Source organism: Phodopus roborovskii, unplaced genomic scaffold (assembly GCF_943737965.1).
Source record: "Phodopus roborovskii unplaced genomic scaffold, PHOROB, whole genome shotgun sequence".
Taxonomy (NCBI): domain Eukaryota; kingdom Metazoa; phylum Chordata; class Mammalia; order Rodentia; family Cricetidae; genus Phodopus; species Phodopus roborovskii.
The window spans coordinates 12,469,095-12,482,867 of NW_026126482.1; the positions used below are offsets into that span (position 1 = coordinate 12,469,095).

General features: G+C 42.1%; 1 protein-coding gene and 1 non-coding gene across 2 annotated transcripts in view; both read right to left on the minus strand.

The window, feature by feature from the left end:
- The window catches only part of Iars1 (isoleucyl-tRNA synthetase 1), a 46,415-nt gene extending 35,556 nt beyond the window's left edge, over positions 1 to 10,859 (minus strand). The window contains exons 1-7 of the mRNA XM_051194316.1: positions 10,742 to 10,859; positions 7,170 to 7,295; positions 6,345 to 6,501; positions 6,008 to 6,127; positions 4,222 to 4,304; positions 2,132 to 2,249; positions 603 to 750 (exon numbers count right to left, since the gene is read on the minus strand). Coding sequence (XP_051050273.1) covers positions 603 to 750; positions 2,132 to 2,249; positions 4,222 to 4,304; positions 6,008 to 6,127; positions 6,345 to 6,501; positions 7,170 to 7,288 — 745 coding nt within the window. The 5' untranslated portion in view covers positions 7,289 to 7,295; positions 10,742 to 10,859. The remainder of the gene's footprint in view (positions 1 to 602; positions 751 to 2,131; positions 2,250 to 4,221; positions 4,305 to 6,007; positions 6,128 to 6,344; positions 6,502 to 7,169; positions 7,296 to 10,741) is intronic.
- LOC127229451 (small nucleolar RNA SNORA84) lies at positions 8,934 to 9,065 on the minus strand. Its single transcript, XR_007835141.1, has one exon. It is a non-coding gene; the product is annotated as a small nucleolar RNA SNORA84 (small nucleolar RNA).
- Positions 10,860 to 13,773: the final 2,914 nt, after the last annotated feature.

Genomic DNA, 13,773 nt, shown 5'->3' on the forward strand with positions numbered 1-13,773 from the left:
TGAGGATTTGGGGCATGTGCACCCAAACCCAGATCCTGGTTTCAATTTGCGAGGCAACCTGTTAGGTAACATTACACGTAACTCCAGAAGAAATGCCATGCTGCTTTCAAAACAGGTGCCCTGCCCAATGTGTTTTTCTCTTCTCCTCCCAGTAGTTTCTCCAGATCTGGAACTATATATGCTCAGAAAATATCAACCACCAAATTCCATACAAATCTCTAAGAAAGGACCTAGTTGAGAATAGAAGAATTATCTACCAAGGGGAATAATGTTCAAAAATTATGTTAAAACTGGAAACCATAAAATTTGTGTCACTTTGAAGCAGAAATGAAACAACTCTCAGGCTGTCTTTCTTTTCTATCCTTTCCTTTTCTCTCCCCCACCTGTCTAGCTGTGAGACAGGATGTTGCTCAGGGTAGCCTATAGCACCCACAGTCTCTGGGCTGAGACTTAAAAGTGTGTGCCACCATACCAGGCCTCATAGCGTATCTTTAGTAAAATTTTCATATAAAACTGTTTTACTCCAAAAATAAATGTAAGCTTTTATATCTACATAAAATGACTTTATCTGTATGATCACAAGTAATTAGCCTAATACTCACCCTTGATCTTCACATACTGCATTTCTGGATTGACACACAGGGCAAGGTTACTAGGTAGAGTCCAAGGAGTGGTTGTCCAAGCAACTAAGGATGTGTTTTCATCTTCCTCCAAAGGGAACGTTACAAATACTGAAGGATCCTGAACATCCTGAAAGACATTTAGGGGAAGCAGTGTTTAATAAATCCGTAAAGTACACAATAATAAGGGGCTGAACTGAAAGGGGACTAAAATAAATTTTAGGATAAAAATGAGCTTTGAAAAAAAAACCCACCCACTATAATTTTTAAAAGTTGTATTCTATGGGTATGGGTATTTTGCCTGCATCTGTCTGATGCCCATGGAAGAGGACATCATATCCCCTGGAACTGGAGTTACAGGCCACAGTTGTGGGCTGCCAAGTGGGTGCTGGGAACTGAACGCAGGTACTCTGGGAGGAAAATGAGTGCTCTAACTGCTAAGCCATGTCTACATTCAAATGTTGCAGCAGTTACATTAAAAGTGCATTGTAAGACATCTGGTAACATTAAAATTATGTATCAATTATGAATTATGATGGAAGACTTTTTGGGGTTTGAAAGATGGCATAGCCATTAAAGGGTAAGGATTACAACCAAAAACAAGAATGGAAGTTTCTCTATTACAGTGATCTGATCTACAGTAAGTATACAAAGTTAAGTAACAAAAACTGTTTTGGAAAATAATCATCTCTTCATGTTATACTGCATATTTTATTAAAGCCAGACAGTTGTGGTAAACACCTTTAATCCTAGCACTCTGGAGGCAGATGGATTTCTGTTCAAGGCCAGCCTGGTCTACAAAGCAAGTTCCATGATAGCAAGGGCTGTTATACAGAGAAACCCTATCTTAAAAACCAAATAAATAAATATTAATTATGTATGAGCCAATAACAAAGGCAATTAGGAAACAAAAACAATAGAAAACAAAAAAATCTTATCCCATCTAACAAGGAAAACATTCTCTACCATGATGATAAAATGCTCCTGCAATGCAATAATTTTCAAACCTGAGCATTAACAAGACTTCTAAAAAGTGACTGTCACATAAACTGGCAAAAGTGAATGCTGAGCACAGACACACAGGACATGAGGCAGTTCATGTCCTCAGAGACTACTTCACCTTCTAGATGACACAGAGCAGTCGTACCAATGACACAAGTCCCGTGCAGCAGAGAAAAGATCATAACACAGCTCAACATCACAGCACTAGATTTCCGTCCCCATACCTTTAACTACAGGTACCAGAAAAGACATAAAGCCACCAAAGACAAAGTCCCTGAAGAACGGACGGTGCCTGGGAAAAACCATGTCAAAGCTAGGCAAGAGGAGGCACGCAATATGGCCAAAACAAAAACCATCCATCACATTAAGACACGTGATAAATCCAGTGGAAAGAAAATACCTCCCATTTTAATCTACCAGCGCTCAGTAGTGACAGATGTCTACAACAGCAGTCCATGTTGGGAATCAGTCAACAATCATGGACTAAGCCAGTGCCCAGCACCACGTACCTTGTAATTCTGGTTTGATTCAAAGTTAGAAAGTGGAGTGCCGCAAGCGGTGGAGAAGGGCATGACTTTCACGCCTCTGTACACAAGGCCTTTATCATACAGCTGCTTGAAGACCCACCTGGCAAGTTAAGAGAGGAAGCTTTACAACTTCATAACCCAAATCTACTGTTCAAATGCAAACTTACACCAATTCCTAGTGTCCTCCTGGTAAAGAAGTAAATGAAACAAAACAAAAACAAAAACAAAAACAAAAAAAACAAACAAACAAAAAAAACCCATCATTTGGAAGCTTGCTGGTAAATAACAACATTTAACCCAAATGTAGACTAGAAAAGTGTTATTATCAAGGCTGGGGCATTACTTAGTGCTTGTCTAGCATGTGCAAGGTCTAGAGTTCAACCACCAGCATGGGGGTTGGGTTTAGGGTGTGGCTACCACCTTCTGATAAGGAAAGATGTTCATAGTGATTAAGAAAGGCAAACAATAGTGCACACTGCACAGTACTTTACCAATGATATAAATCTGTCCCTATCAGCATACATCCTCATAATAAAATCCTTAGAGATGTGATAAAACAATTTTTACCAACATCACTAGCATTTACGGGCTTTTCTTTAGGTTTCTGGTACATTATTTAAACTTTGTAACGGGCAGTTTCTGTAAAAGTACAAGCCACACTGACTAAAATGTTTTGATGAATACATAAATTCAAGGACACTGGAGATAACATCACCTCAGATTCTCCTGTTGACTACTCACTTCTCCCAACTGGGTAACACATGGCATTGGTGGGTGGGAATCCTTACTTAATTCTGCTTTTCCTTTTTTAAAACCTTCATTGTAGTTGCCATATCCCTAGGGTATTTTTTGTTTGTGAGACAGTCTTTCTCTTACTAAGTGGCCGAGGCAGGCCCTGAACTCATACCCCTCCTGCATCAGCTCCACACTGCTTGGATAAGTGTGTGCCACTACCCACAAAAGGACACAAACGGATTCCACATGCTCTCCCACAGGGCTGGAGCTCAGTGGTGGAGTATCTGCTCAGGAGCCTTGAGTAAGGCCCTCGCAATGTCAAAGGAAAAGAAACAAACCAACGGAAAACCCTCTCTCCTACTTGCCAAAATGTCATTTTTATGAGGAAAAATTAAAAAATAAAATCAGAGGTAAATCATTCTTATGACTTTAGACAAAGCTATACAGGTCTTTTTTCTTTAATTTTACATGTTGATCCCAGTTCCCCCTCCCTCCCTGTCCCTCTTACCCTTTTTCTCCCCTCACATGCACCACCCTCCCCTCCCATCCCCCTACCCCAATTCCACATGTAGGGCAATGCCATCTAGGTGGGTTCATGTAGGTCTGTCAGGTCATTTGAAGTGGGGACTAGGACTTCTCTCCTGTCTCTAGGTTAAGGCAGTTTTCCCTCCATGGGGGATGTGTCCACAAGGTCCTTTTGTGCACCAGGGATACATCCTGGTTCCATTGTCTCTTCGACTGCTCAGTCCTTCTGGCTGAGACCCATATTCAGGGGGTCTGAGTCATTCCAATGCTGGATTCCCAGCTCTCAGGTCAGCTGTCTCTATGTGTTTCTGCAACCTGGCCTTGTCCTCTCCCTCTGCTTCTGGATTCTAGTTCAACTCAGTGTTTAGTTATGGGTGTTTGCTTCTGTTTCCAACAGGTATTAGATGAAGGCTCCATGATGGTGGATAAGTTAGTCGTTGATCTCATTATCAGGGAAGGGCATTTATGGTAGCCTTTCCACGGTTGCTCATATTGTTAGTTGGAGGCCGTCTTGTAGTTCTCTAGACCTTTCTTTAGGTTCAGTTTTCTCTTCAAAACCAATAATGGTTCCCTCTTTTATGTTTGTTCTCTCTCCCTCTCCCTCTCTCGTCTTCCACTCCTACCCTGGCTCAATCTTCCTAGTCGCACCTGCTTTCCTCTTTTTTCTTTTTTTAATATGTAAAAGATAAACACATTTGCTCCAAAATCAAATAATGGACTTGTAAACAAACTTCATCAGGCAAGTATACCTCTCCTCTCTGACCAATTCAAGAAAATGATTTTTTCATTTCTACAATTTAAAATAAACTTACCAGACTGATTCCATGAATTGTGGGTACAGTGTTTTGTAGTCATTGTCAAAGTCAATCCAGCGGCCGAGTCTCGTAATGGTAGACTTAAGAACATGAATGGTAGAGCAGTATTAGAAAATGATACCATGACTGTTTTTTTTTACTTTTATCGTCACTCCACGACTATTAATGGGAAACCAAAATAATCGATGGTCCAAGTAAACATATTTTAAACAACACCTAAGGTGACTGGTTTTCTTAGCAGTCATTTCAAATATACAGATATTGCTACTTATCAGTATAAAATATTTACTTATTTAAGTCATGTATTTATTGCTGGGTGATTTGATGTTATATCAACCAAACTGGCTTCAGACTTAAGATAATCTTCCTTCTGTCTCCCCAGTACTGACATTATGGGTGTGTGCCACCATGTCCAACACATATTAATTGCTAAAAGTCTTTTGCAACTACTGGAGAGAGAGTCATAGCCAGGAAGGGTTTACCAACAGTTGCTAAAAGAATAATGACTGAAAGTATCACAACAGAAAGCATGCTGGAAACAGTATTCCCATAAGATAATTATTAACTGCAAAGCAAAACCTACACTTCCCCAAGGGAAAACTAAACAGCCAGGCAGCATCTTAACGAAGGGAACGATTAACTGGATAGTTTCCGGTACAGAATAGCCTCTGCCACTGCTCCCAAAAGTGGCATGGTCATAAAGCACAAAGACACACTAAAATGAGTGTCACATGTGAAAGAACTAAGAAGACATGCCAGTAAAGGCAACGGCTGACCCTGAGTAGACACTGGGGCCAGAAAGTTCGGTAGTAATTGGACAGGATTTTCTTAATGTTAATTAACTGCTTTTGAACTCCTGAAGATGTCAGCATCTGGAAAATGGTAGATTTTCCAGGGGATTGCTTCACACCACGTAGATAGTTAGTTATATGCTTTAGGTTATCTCAAAATGAAGCATTTTTAGAAAAATGGAAGAGTATGGTGGCTCACACAGCACCCAGGAGGTAGAGGCAGGCAGAACTCTCTGAGTTCCAATCCAGCCAGGACTACACAGTGAGATCCTGCCTTAAGGATGGGGGTGGGAAGAGATCAGGGGAAAAAAAAAGTTTTTAAAAGCCTATCTATATTTAGGTTAAGTTCATATTATCAGTACTTCCCGCCAATGTATTAGGCAAGTAAGTTAAGATGGAAGTAAACTGAGGTCTGGCTTTCATGCTAATGAAACTGGAATAAACCAAAGCCACTCAATGGTGCGACAGAAGAGTTTTAAGGAGAGCATTGTGGGAGGGGAAACATAATAGCCTGCACAGCAGGACTATGAAGAATAGTATGTATATGTGTGTGCACACTTGCACACGGGAGAACTATGAAGAGAATGGTGTGTGTGTGTGTGTGTGTGTGTGTGTGTGTGTATTTCCAGCATGCAGAATGAGGCTACCGGACTTGAATGTTAGGCCAGTGGACACAGAATGAAACACCAAGAACACCAGGATAGAGACGGAGAGGATTTTAAAGAGAAGATGACAATAGGTAAGAGCTAGAGAAAAACCGTAGGAGTAAAAACTAGACACCAAAAGAAACACTGGGATTCGATACCTAATTGAATGATGGGATTAATGTCTACAGGGCAGGAGAATCCAACCCTAGTTGTGACACAAACTCACATGGACCACCATGCTTTGGGAAACATTAAAAAAAAAAAAAAAAAACATGAAGGATGATTAGCCATTTCCAGTCCATCTCAAAACCAAACCAGTCATTCTTTTGAAAATACCCAACATACCTTCCACTCAGTAGAGTATCTCATCACAATTGCTCGGCACTGTTTGTTATACTCAGCAATCCCCATTTTGGCCACATCCTCTGGCCCTTTGATCCCCAGTGTCTTATCAATTTCATATTCCTGAAGATATCAGGTAAGACAGTTATGTTAACAACCACACCTTATGAAACGAACACAAGTAAGCCACAACAGAAACCAGAATAGTAGCTAAAATAAATGCGTAAAAACTCTACAGAGAAACCAAACAATAAAAAACAACAGAGATAAGAATTCAGAGGGAATATCCGACACATTTATAGACAATCAGAACATTACAAGACTTGAGACTCAGACATACCACAGGTAAGCCATGACAATCCCATCCAAATCGTCTGTCAACGTGAAACCCACTCTGGTGAGCATATCTCGTAACTATGTCTTTAATTGTCCCTGCAAGTATATGTCCATAGTGAGGCAGTCCGGTTGCAAAGGGAGGCCCATCATAGAAGGTAAATCTAATAGATAATACAAAGCACAATAAGTCATTTTAAACCAGCAAAAATTCAGAACATTCATCTATCAAGTGCCTCTCGTACTAAATCGTTCAGGGGAATGGGAAGGTGGTCAACAGGACTAGAAAACAGACATAAGTGATCAGAAATTTATTGGAGGCCTTGCCTTCAGAAAGGCCATTCTGACAGAGCTGGGGGTGGGGGGGCGGGGTTTGCTATTCAGTCATTTGTTCTTTATATATTATCTCCAAGACATAAGTCAAGTTAAGAAGGATCCTGAGTTACTGCATCAATGAAGCAGAACAATAAACACCCATCATAAAATTGTTAAACAGGGAAGGTTGGTTCACAATGAAACAAATGATCTAAGACTAGTAGTAGTCTTTACTATGAAAAGAGACTAAGGCAGGAAAGAAATACGTAGGACCCACCCACGAAAGCTTAGGGAGAGGTGCTAAGAGAGAGCAGAGAAGATAGTAAATGCAAGAAAGGCAGTGCTAATAAACTCCATTCAGATGGCTTCTGACAACCAGGAGCTCTCCTGTTCAGTGTTCACTGTTGAGAGACTCTGAGAACACACTGACCAATAAAGGGTGTGCGCACTAATAAAACTCCATACAAGAGTCTTACTATTTGTAAGGATTCTCTCTTAACCACAGAAACTCACATACTTTGGCCTGTTTTTTGACTGCTTTAAGCATTCCTGGAAGCAGTTATATTTGCACCAGAACTGCAAGATTTTCTCTTCTTCAGTAGGAAAACTGATGTTTTCTGGAACTTGTTGAACCATTCTGTTGCTGCAAGAGATATCAAATTTACTACAGTCACAGCAATTCCTAAGTTAGGACTAGCAAGCTAACATATTACTAAAGTACACATATACATGACTGTCCATGCTGTGGGTGTTAAAGCAAAAGCTTTATTGGGTAATGTAAAGTATACACTATACAATGTGTACTTTTAAATACAAAAAGCAACCAGTTTTTAGGATATTTACAGGCACACTGCCACCATCACTATTTTAGAATATTTTCAATTCTCCCTCCAAGCATTAGCAATCACATTCTCTTTTGTTTAGTCCCTGGCAATGAATAATCTTGTTGCTAACTCTAACGGTTTGCCTACTGACATTTCACATAAAATAAAATTTCCACACTGGGAGGGTGGTGCACACCTTTATCCCAGCACTTGGGAGTCAGAGGCAGGTGGATCTCTGAGTTTGAGGCCAGCCCAGTCTACAGAGCCAGTTCAGGGCAGCCAGGGCTACACAGAGAAATCATCATGAAGCTCCCTCCAAAAGAAAAACAAATAAACACCAAAAGTGTCACATTAATTATCTATATGTGGTCCCAATTCTTAGTTTTCAAGGGTCAGTCATACTGTAGCACACATTCATACTGCATCCAGCACAGCCATCACTTATCAACTCATCAGGTTTTAACCTTGTCTTTGGGACTAGTTTTTAGGGTTGTTATGAACACTGAGTTCAAACTTCCACATGGACACGTTTTCTTTCCTCTTGTGTATGAGTGGCATTCGTGGATCATGTAACTCGGTTACTAACTTCCTGAGGAAATATCACGATGTTTTCCAGTGACTGCACCATTTCATACTCCACAAGCTGTAAATGGGGTGCCCACTCTCTCCATACTCCTCACCACTCCACACTGACTTCAGATCAGAGCCACCTCACAGGGTACAAAGAGCACATGCATCGCTACGTGCACGACTCATCTGCTTGTGTTCCGTCTTAAGATTAACATTTACTCACCTTTCGTCCTCTTTGAGTTACACTGACTCTTCATGGCTGAATTTTAAGAATTTCAAATTCTGGACCCGGTCATTCTCTGGGGAGTTTCTTTTTAATTTTAAACTATTTTCACTTTTTTTATTCTTCTTGTTTTGTGTGGGGTGTGGGGGCCAGGAGGATGTCTTTCCTCAATCATTTCTTGTGCTGGATAGTTTTCAGTCACCCTGACACAAGCTAAAGTCATCTAGGGAAGGGGACCTCAACTAAGAAAATGCCTCCATAAGAACGGCTTGTAGGCAGGCAGGTCTGTAGGCCATTTTCTTAAACAGTTGATGAGGGATGGGGGAGGGCTCAGTCTATTGTGGATGGAGCCATCCCTGGACTGGTGGTCCTGGGTTCTATATGAAAGCAGGTTGAGCTGGGGGGGGAGGGGTAGGAGAAGCTCCCTCGGAACACACTTGGAACACTGATCATTCATAAGCATTAATTGTCGACAACTAATGGTTCAGGGATAGCTACCCAACCTGTTGAGAACATGAAATCTACACTTTCTGGGAAGTGAGAGGATGGCTTTTCCTGAACTTTCTATGTTGTGTCTGCTGTTCTCAAAAGACTCAGATTCAGTGTTGTTCTCTAAAATACAGGAGCTGGGCGCAACAGCAATGGCTGCCTGTTTAAGGAAGAAGAATGTACCAATGACCGGGCTATGGCAGCTGCTGAGAGAAACAGCTCCCATGCATAAATCACAGGGTTTTTCTAGCCCATTGTATCCACTGGAGCGCTGTACCGGCACAACAGCCTCCAGCAACCACAGGGCAGTGGGGGCAGATGCGTTGGGGAAGGGCTAGTAACACGGCCAGGTTAAGCACAAAAGTGCCACCCGTCTACTTCCTTCCAAACACAATCTAGGCCTTCCTTCTTCTTGTTCTGTAACTCCTTCAGGAGGTTTTAGCCTTAGCGTCCTCTTGGAGAGTTCATTTCCCTCCTGAGGCAGTCTCACATAGTTCAGGGTGGTTGAACTCCCTGTAGCGGGGCATAACTCAGGCCCTCTTGCCTCTACTCCCTAATGTTGGTATTGCATGTGTTTGGGATGGTTGCTTGTTTTCCTGTTTATTTGTTTTTGGCAAGAGTTTCACGATGGCGACCGTGAACTCAGAGTGCAGCCTGCTTCTGCTTCGAGGCTTGAAACCTGAGCTTCATGCATGCCAGGCAAGCCCTCTATCACCCGAACCACATCCCTACCTGTCTGCTCAGCTACTTCTACACTACTCAACTTATCTGGAGAAAATATGCTGAAACGCTGTGAATACTGATGCTCATGTTGGCACATACCTACCATACCAAGGATGTTCATCTCTTATAAAAAAAAAAATGTAGCATCTGCCTATGTATTTTAATTAATCTTTAGATTACTATGATATCTAATACATTTAAATGCCAGTTGCTATACCATAATGTTTAGGAAATAACGACCAAGAAAAAATAGCCTGTACATACACAGTTTATATGTCACCACCATAGACCTAACTGCATAGTATGACCACAGGTTGGTTGAAAGCCCAGATGCAGAACTAGTGGATAGAGAACACCGACTCTGCACTTTCTACCTATACCCTGGAAAACAAACAAGCAAGTATAGACATACCAGTTTGTATTATATGTGGTATATGTTTTTTTCAACGATTTTTACTTATTTCCTTATTTTACTTATTTCTTATTAACTTATTTACTTATTTCTTATTAAAAATGAGAGCCATAAATTCATTAGGTAGGAAGCCAGGTGTCATTCTCACATACTCATCACAGACATCCTAAGCTAAAGTGACAACAACTGACAACAACGACTCCCTCCCTCATCTTCTGACCCAACACGATTCTCCCAAATCTGTTAGTCCTTTGGGTATAGTCCTCTGCCCCACTTCAGTTCAATCTTATAAGAGATACTACTGTTAAGTATAGTTGGTGTGTTGTGTGTGGCCGCCAGGCGTGAACTTAAAACTGAATTACCAGACTCTGTGCCCAGGGCAAGCACGCCACGCACAACCCACCTTGGTACCCAGAGATAAATGCGGGACATTTGGGAGAAACCCAGAATCCTGGACGGTTCTTAGGTTAGTCCTTTTCAATACCTAAACTTGGCAATCACCTCATCCACTTTCCTATCTACTCCCGGATTGTGCAACACGCTGCATTCTCACACTACCCTGCTCAAAAACCACCGTGGCCCCACCTAGGGACTGAGGGACTTCTAAGGATCCCAGTTCTCCACCTAATGAGGCAGGCCAGAATTTGTGTGCAGGTCTGAGTTCTGCAACGCTACTTACTCCGCTCCTGACCCGCCCTCTGGATAGCTCTGTGCACGCAGCTCACACACGGCAAGAAGCAATGTGCTCCTTTTTCACTGTTGTGTGCAGGTTGTAACACGCGCAGGCCTCGCTGCACGGGCCAGATTGAGTGCAGTGAGGGACTGGAGGGGCGGAGGGTGAAGCTCACCTGGGGAACCCCGCCGCGAGCCTAGGTTGCAGCCGGCGACCACGCTCCAGAACCGCGCCTGAAGGTGATGCAACGCTGACAGCGCGAGTCTCAGCCCGGCTCCGCGCCGCCCAATCAACGTGTACCTTTCGGCACCCACAAACAACATGTGTGGCGATTGGTCCATGCACGACTGCAGTGCAGGTCGGGAGAGTCACTGCTGAGGAAGGAGAAGGGTGCGCACCACAGCCTCAGGCGGCGCTGGTGACCACTGCTTCCCTGCAGGCTAAGGTTCTTACCTCAGGAGGACAGGTAGTTCGGTTTCCAAGTCTTAGCCTATGGACAGGAGACACCCATTCTCTTCATCTCGGGTACCTATGTCAGGATTCTTAAATATATGTTAGTATATTTAAGATCGGGACATTTCACACCGTTTAAAATTAGTTTGGACACCGGGTCTTCTGTATCACTAGCTGGCCCCGGAACGCCTAAGGAGCCAAGGATGACCTTGAACCTCAGCGGTGGGATTGCAGAAGTGCCCCACCACGCCTCTTTTTATTTTTTTAAAGATGTATTTATTATGTACACAAGGTTCTGCATGTATCTTTGCAGACCGGAAGAGAGCACCAGATTTCATTACAGATGGTTGTGAGCCAACAAGTGGTTACTGGGATTGAACTCAGGTCCTCTGGAAGACCAGTTAGTGTTAACCGCTGAGCCATTCCTCCAGTCCCCATGCCTCTTTTTATATGGTCCTGGGGGATGAGTTCAGGGCTTTATGCCCCATAGCCACACCCTCTACCGACTGAGATTCCCAGCCATGACATCTAAAGTTTATGCCACAGCTGAAACTCCTCACAATTATTTTGGGGAATAGTGCAAGTTTACCTAGATACTGCTTGCCATGTGGCAAATGGCAAGAGGAGGAAAGGGCCTGACAACAATCTGAAACTTATAGAACTTTATTTAGGATGATTCTTTTAAAAATGCTTCTTTATTATCATTATACATCTACTTAGTACCCTTCAGATCTGGTCAGGAACAAAAAAGATCATGGAGCCTGGCAGCAATCTATAAAGGAAAGTTTTGACCTTGAGAAGTTGACAGAGTTGAATAAGTAACCAAGTGCCTATTATATCCTTAAGTGACAGGAAAAAAAAAAAAAAAAAGTAGATTTCCCCTAAAAGAGATAGAAAGCCTAACAAGAACATTTTGGTGTCTGTTGACACCAAACGCTATGTTTAGACCCTACTGTGTCAAAGATTAGATGCAATGGTTCCCTGCCCTCTTTACTTTCTTGAGTAAGGGTGTCTTTATTAATCAGAAACATTTGCGGTGTTTTTAAGTTTTGCGTTCTTTAAGTTGCCAGTTGGTTCACTCCATGTCTATTTTCTGGTCAGAGTGCAGAAATAGAACAAAGGGCTCCTGCACAAAGCTATGGGTGATTGAGACTGACCAGATGGACTGAGACACACTGTAAGATACTGTCAGGAAGTGAGGGAACACTGTGTAGACAAAAGGTAGTTTTAAAAATTCTACAGCTGGGTGTTGGTGGTGCACTCCTTTCATTCCAGTGCTCAGGAGGCAGACGCAGAGGAACCGCTGAGCTCCAGGACAGTCAGGGCTACACAGAGAAACCTGTCTCAAGAGGAAAAAAACTGGCTGGGAACATAATTTAGTTCAGTGGTGGAGTTCTTTGCCAAGTCTGCATAAAGCCCCAAACAAGAGCAAATGCCATCAAACAGAGCATAAGCAAGATAGGCAATTATAAAGATGACTACTGGAGGAAGTATATCATTTTTAAAATTGGGAATGAAAAAGGTCACTTGTCACTTTATCTACTTTGAAGTTCTTGACAGATTTAAACTTGGACACAAGGTCTTTGGTTCATCCCATTGATTTAAACTGTAAAATATAGATCCAGGGACTAAGCCACCACCACCCAACCTCACCCCATCCCCTGCTACCCCCGGAGACCTTAGGAGACTGGTAGGTAGCATGCTTCCTGTCTCTAGGAGCATTTGCCCTAGGATTCTAGTTGCCACACTTTGAAGTAGCCCTTGAATAGACATTGAGTAGGCCAGGCATCTAAGCAGAACATCTATGCACAGTAAATGCACCCCAATAACCCTATAGAGAGCAGAGAACTTTTACCAAATTTAGTATCTGTGAGCGAAATTGTGACTTTTACTAGGATCATTAGCTAAGAAAGTATGTGATTTAATCAAGTTGGAACACCTCAAGTGTCTTGCCAAGTAGATTTTAATCTATAAATATGAAATCCTAGAAACAATCTAGACCAGCTCTTAAAGCTACTTGTTCTTTGTATCCTATTTCACTTATCTAAATGATTTTTGTATGTATGTATGTATGTATGTATGTATGTATGTATGTATGTGTGGTGGGGGCACGTACATGTGAGTGCAGTGGCCCAGAGGTCAAGACAACATACATAGATAGGATCTCTTGAGCTGGAGTTACCAGAGATTGTAAGCTACTTGACATGGGTGTTGTGAACTTGGGTCCTCTGGGAGATTGGAAAGCACTCTTAAATGCAGTCACCTCTCTTGTATGCTATTTTACTAAAAATAACAAAAAATCCAAAAACATAGTAACTGAGAATTTGTGTGACATGGATATAGGCACTGGAGACATAAACCAGGAATAGATCTCAATAGAGTTTATACTTCAGCAAAATGTATATCAATAAATAATACACTAACTTGAGATGTACACTGTAGCTCAAAAAGGCTCTTATGACTAAAATCTTTTTGCATTTGGTTTGGTTTGGTTTGAGACAGGGCTTCCCTGTGCAGCTCTGGTTGTCCTAGACCTCAAACTAAGAGATCCACCTGCCTTTGCCTCCTGAGTGCTGAGATAAAAGTGTCCACCATCGGGAGGGGTTTAAAAAAAAGTGCACCATCAATGCCTGGGCAGAGCTCATTTTAATAAGAGAACAATCTACCTTAAATCTTTAGCTACACTTAGTGAAATATGAAACCTACACTCCTACCTGGACTTGAGATCTGACTCTTGACAAGTAAGTGGTCTTT